The following is a 5,802-nucleotide window of genomic DNA, read 5'->3' on the forward strand; positions in this document are numbered from 1 at the left end:
CCCACATTTTACAAATTTGTGTCTGTCCCGGTTTCACTTTGTCAGGCATGACTAAACCAAGAAGAACCAGTTCGAAGTCCTGGTTTTACTTAGCTCACAATTTTCCCTTTACCCCAAAGATGGAAAGAAAATGCCACTTCTCAATCCAGATTTGCCCCAGTACAGCTTCCTCGTGCACGAGTATCTGTGACTACAGAATCTTTTTGTTTCCTCCTGCTCTTCAGAACATGTTCCCCAAATCATGAACTGAAAAATAAAACTGGAGTTGATACACAAATTTAATATTGTTAAAATTTTTATTTTTAACTGAGTGTACTTACTGCAGATAGCCCACAATAATTTTTTGCGCCCCCTGTACTCCCTTTCTTGTTCTTATTTACTTCATGAGAATTTGCACTTCTTGTTGTTGCTGTTAAGTGCAGTTGCGTCAATTCTGAATCATAGCAACCGTGTACATGGGTTCTGAGGAGCAGCTGGTGTGTTTGAACTGCCAAGCTTTTAGCTCACAGTCCATTGCTTAGCCTACAACGCCACACCATGTACTCCCCAATTAAACTCTAAGTTCCTTACAAGCAAGGCAACTATAAAATTTGCTTCTTACCCCTAAGAGTGTGCTGTGTATAAAAAAACACAAAATGTACTTCTTAGATTCCTTTTTTGAATCCCTGGCACTTTCATCACTTTATAAAGACAACTTTTTTCCATTTTTAAATGCAGAGTATTATTGGAAAAGAAGACTGAAATAGTCAGGCATTGTGACAAGGAATGCTACAGAAGGAAAACTGGGCAAATGATGCCCTCTACACACCCTGTCACTGCTCAAGAGTATGAAATCACAGGCTACATGACTCTGGAAAATTACTTCAACACCTGAAGGATAGCTCATGCCACCACTGTCAGATTTAGCATTACTAAAGTTAGGAAACTGACTACATATATTTATTTTTTCTTCTTACTCAAGTCATCGCCTCCTGATGAGTCATACCTGTAAAACTGACAGGCCAATCTATTTCCACTTCCTAAAAGGAGAACTAACACATAAGGAAAATCAAACGAAGTTTCTTTGGCATATCCATAATCAGTCAGTGACAATCTGTGTTATCAGGAATAGCACACACAGGAAAGAGAAAATAATGAAATCAGAAAGACTTCCAGTCCTGGCAAGCAAAATAAATTTTAAATAATGTTCTTTCAATGCATCAGAATAAAAAGATAAAAATGAGTGATCAAAGATGTGATCTGTCTTGAATCACTTCATAGTCAACCAATGCATGTACCAAAGCAGCTCATAGTTTATCAAGAAAACTTAATACCAAATATTAAGAGTAATCAAGTACCATGGGCTATAAGCAAAAGAAGACACCTTTCAAACATTTCATTTTTCTTGACTATAAATATAACAAGACAAAAACTTAAAGGGCTACAAGTCTTATTAAATTTTATTCCGAGAATAAATGAAAGAAGATTGGGGACATATGATATATTGAATATCATCTTTTAAATACATGCTAATACAGTTTTAACTTATACATGTTGTTGTTAAGTGCCATCAAGTCAGTTCTGACCCATAGCAACCCTGTATAGGGTTTCTGAGGAGCAGCTGGTGAGCTTGAACCACCAACCTTGCAGTTCAAAGTGACTTATAAATATCAAAAGAATTTACAAGCTCTCTAGGCACTTCAGTTATGTCTGGAAGAGTTTAATATGATCCAGAAACACAAAAGAAATTCTAAATATGGAGTTTAACTTTCTTCTTTCTTCTAGTGTTTGTTGACTTTTTAAAGCCAAGCAATTTGTATGACAAAAGAGGATACACGCAAATTAAGAGCAAATTCATATTCTTTGTTAGGCTGAGCTAGTCTGTCCCTAATGGACTATAGTCTCTAATGATTAAAAACAAAGAGGAGATTGGAGGTCAATAGATAAAGTGAAAAAAGAAATTACCCTGCATTTAATATAAAAAGGTATTAAAGGTACAGACTAGGTGCCTTATATATAAATCATAATTAAGATTTTTGTTTTTGTCCAAGAATATAAATGTCACATTATATAAAGAAGCAGCAGAAATTAATTTCAGGCTCCAGCATGGGATCCAGAAAGGCAAGTTAAGTATTTTATCTTTAATTTGTTCACCTATTCCAAACATACCAACTAACAAGCTCATCAAGGTAATCTCTAGAAACCAGTACCTCATACAAAGTTGAAGTCTGTGCTTCACTGTGCCATCAAATAAACCTCACCCAGGCCTGTTCTATACCTGTTAGCTGTCATGCCACCAGAGAAGATTCTACAGCACTGTTATTTCAAAACAGTGCAAGCTCATTATTCTCACACCATAAACACATCAAAGAAGCAAAAAATACTGAAAACACTACCAGGTGTAAAACAAAACAGCTTGAAGCTATTACCTTCTCCTAATCAAAGCTTTGCCAAAGTAACGTTCCAAAACTCCAGCTACTAAAAACACAAATCTTTCTAAAAACTACTCTTACCCATATTTTTCTTTTGTATCCAAATCTTATGCTTTTCTGCAATGGGAAGTGAGTATCTGTCATGATTTTAACATCCACCAACTTCTTAACGAATCCCAATAGCCAATGGAGAACTTACCTCTGCAAAATGTGTTGATGTGGTATTATCTATCCGGCTGCTGCCACCACCACCTAAAAAACTAAAGAGAAAAAGGAGTGAGTGGTGATTCTATTCTCAGGAGAGCAAGCGCCCATCCCAGAAGCTAAATATAGAATGGTATAATGAGAACAAACCCCAATAAGGAAAAATAAATCATCCCAACATGACGACTACAAAGGAAACTATGGGTAACTGCCATGTGTGTTAATCTATCAAAAATATCATACCCACAAAATCAAGACTAAATCACGTGAAACACTGGGGCTACAATGGAAAAGGGAGAAGGACCTACAGCCAAGTAATGCAATTCTAATTCGATCTACCCAAGAGAGGAAAAACAAATACATATTCTCAAAGAGGCTAAGCAATAGGATTTCCAAAACAACGTTTCATTAAAAACATTCTATCACCACATGGACACATCTGAGGCTACAATAATTTAAGATTTCTTGGGAATGCTGAAATGTAAGGAGTCTGGTACTACACTTAGCATATTATAAAAGGACTCAGTAAATATTTCTACTTCTGACAGCTCATTCTATTCCTTGGATTATCTACCAATACATCATGGCCCTTCTCAAACATGGCCTCCTTAGTCTTTTCTGATCTTGCCAACCAAATCAGACACCTCCACATACCCCTCTGCAACCTGACTCTGATTCTAAATTCCACTTTGTATTATAAATATCTAGGATTCGTCTCATCCACTCCTACTCTTACCCTTCGTTCATAAATATAACTTCAAGGGGCAAAGTCTGTATTTTATTAATGCCACAAATATGTAATGTTTATTGTTTGTCAGACATTATACAGAATACTCATCACCTTTGAAAATGTGGCAATGTTACATCCTATACCATGTAAGGAAAAATACAAATAGAAAATAAGAGGTTTAAATTTCTCCCTATTGAAAATAGGAGATTCCACTCCTCCCTGTTCTTTTAGAATTCATTTTAGATTATTTGTATTTGGTAAGACTGAGGGGTCCTGATGACGCAGTAGGTTACGTATTGGGCTGCTCAACACAAAGTTGGTGGTTCAAACCCAGTAGCAGTTCCTCAGGAGAAAGATGAGGCTGTCTGCTCCCATAAAGATGTAAGTCTAGAAAATCCTAAGAAGCAGTTCTGGTCTTTCCTATAAGGTTGTTATGAGCCGGAATCAACTGGAAGGCAGTAGGGGTTTTTTTGTTTAATGGTAAGCCCTGGAGGCCCAATGGTTAAGGGATGCTCAGCTGCTAAACAAAAGGCAGTAGTTTGAACACCTCTAGAGGCTCCAAAGGAGAAAGACCTGGCCATCTGCCTCCATAAAAATTAAATCCATTGCTGTCAAGCCGATTCTGACTCATAGTTGGAACTTATAGGAGAATTGTTCCAGTGGGTCCCAAGTCTACAATTTTCACAGAAGCAGACTGCCACATCTTTCTCTTATGGAGTGGCTGTGGGTTCAAACCTCCAACTTCTGAGTCAGCAGCTGAGCGCTTCAACAACTTTGCCACCATGGCTTCTTACACAGCTATAGAAAGGGTAAGATTTTTCTCTTTGCAAACTCTTTAGCAGATTGTCTATAACGCATCACATTGTGACTTTCACTTAATAATACAACTACTGTATCTTGTATTTTTGTTGCAAAGTTTTCCAGGCTGACAGATTTTATTTTTAGTAATTTTTCTCCAACAACTGATAATTCAAAATTAAAAGTTACTGAATTAATATCACATGCATAAACAATAAAATAACTACCTATTCCTAAGCACCCTGAAGAACAAGGAGCAATATTAAATGTCATTGTTCCTATGACATTTGCAAAGAAGAGAAGAAACTGGCTAACATTTTATGGGGAAGAGACAGAATCACAAGAACTGCTGACACCACTTTTACTTCAAGAGACATACATAAGCACACATTCACTCACCCCAAAGATTTAAGTTCACAAACTACTACAAATAGCTCTCGTTTTCAGGATATCAACCCAACCCATGTGCTGAGTTTATTCAGGAGACAAATACACCCTGTTTAGTCTGGAAACAAAAGTGAAGAAGCAAAGCTAATGCCAGGGTTTATGTGATCATTCTCATGCCTTACTCTTTCATTAGACACCAAAGAATGTGTACAGCCAACTTAGCAAGACATGGAATTCACCTAATCTGGGAAATATAAAATACGTTTCCTTACATTTTACCCCCACTCTGCAAGAGTTTCCTCTTCCCATCTCTCTCTTGCTTTACCATTTCCTTTGACTTATAATTTTCTATTAATTTATCCTTCTCCACTTGCTTGTCCTTCACAATTCCCTGAAGGCCACAAGCAAACAAAGAAAAACTTAAAAAGCTATTTCCTCTGTGAGTTAAATATTTATCAAGTGCCTAGTATGTGATGTTATTGCTAAGTGCCGTTGAGTCAGTCCTGATTCTTAGCAATCCTGTATTGGATTTCTGAGAAGTGGCTGGTGGGTTTGAACTGCCAACCTTGCAGCTAGCAGTACAGTGCTTGTTCTACAGTGCCAACCAGGGGTCCTACTATGCAGTAACCACTGCACAAATACAAAAACAAGATATAACCTTTGCCCTCAAAGGGAAACACTCAGTCTAGGAAATTCTCAGGACAAACGCTAATCTTCCATGCAAATATGTATAGAAAGAAATACCCTAAACTACAACAGTTTATTTTGCATCTCAAGAAGAAAAATAAGGTAGAAACCAAAAACTATGTTTCCATACAAGAAAATACTGATTTTCTACCATAGAGCCTGTACCTAGAATTTTACCTACCCAATTTCTCCCTTAAAATTAAATCTGTTCATTGTGGAGACCGCAGACTGTGTCACAAAACAACGAAACAAAATGTGTATGATTTGTTGAATGGAAAGTCAATTTGCTCTGTAATTTCACCCAAATCACAATAAAAAAGGTTAAAAAACAATTTTTGAGGGGAAAAAAATTTAAATCTAAATTTCTATCAAAAGATCTTGTTTAAGACGCCTACATTTCCTAAATATATTTAAGAATAATTTAGTGGCCTAGACAGGAAACTGAAAACAGATGCTTCAATGAAAGATTTTTTTATGCAAATGAAAAATTATATAAAGAAAGGTAACATGAAGAATTTTGTAATCCAAACTAAAAACCATAAATAAAAAATACTATTGAGAGACCAAACAAGATGGCGGATCGGG

General features: G+C 36.4%; 1 protein-coding gene across 1 annotated transcript in view; it reads right to left on the reverse strand.

The window, feature by feature from the left end:
* The window catches only part of RNF115 (ring finger protein 115), a 103,915-nt gene that overhangs the window by 49,088 nt on the left and 49,025 nt on the right, over nt 1-5,802 (reverse strand). Inside the window, exon 3 of the mRNA XM_006861323.1 lies at nt 2,611-2,671. Within this exon, the coding sequence (XP_006861385.1) occupies nt 2,611-2,671 (61 nt within the window). The remainder of the gene's footprint in view (nt 1-2,610; nt 2,672-5,802) is intronic.

The sequence above is a fragment of the Chrysochloris asiatica genome, unplaced genomic scaffold (assembly GCF_000296735.1).
Source record: "Chrysochloris asiatica unplaced genomic scaffold, ChrAsi1.0 scaffold00042, whole genome shotgun sequence".
NCBI classification, from domain to species: domain Eukaryota; kingdom Metazoa; phylum Chordata; class Mammalia; order Afrosoricida; family Chrysochloridae; genus Chrysochloris; species Chrysochloris asiatica.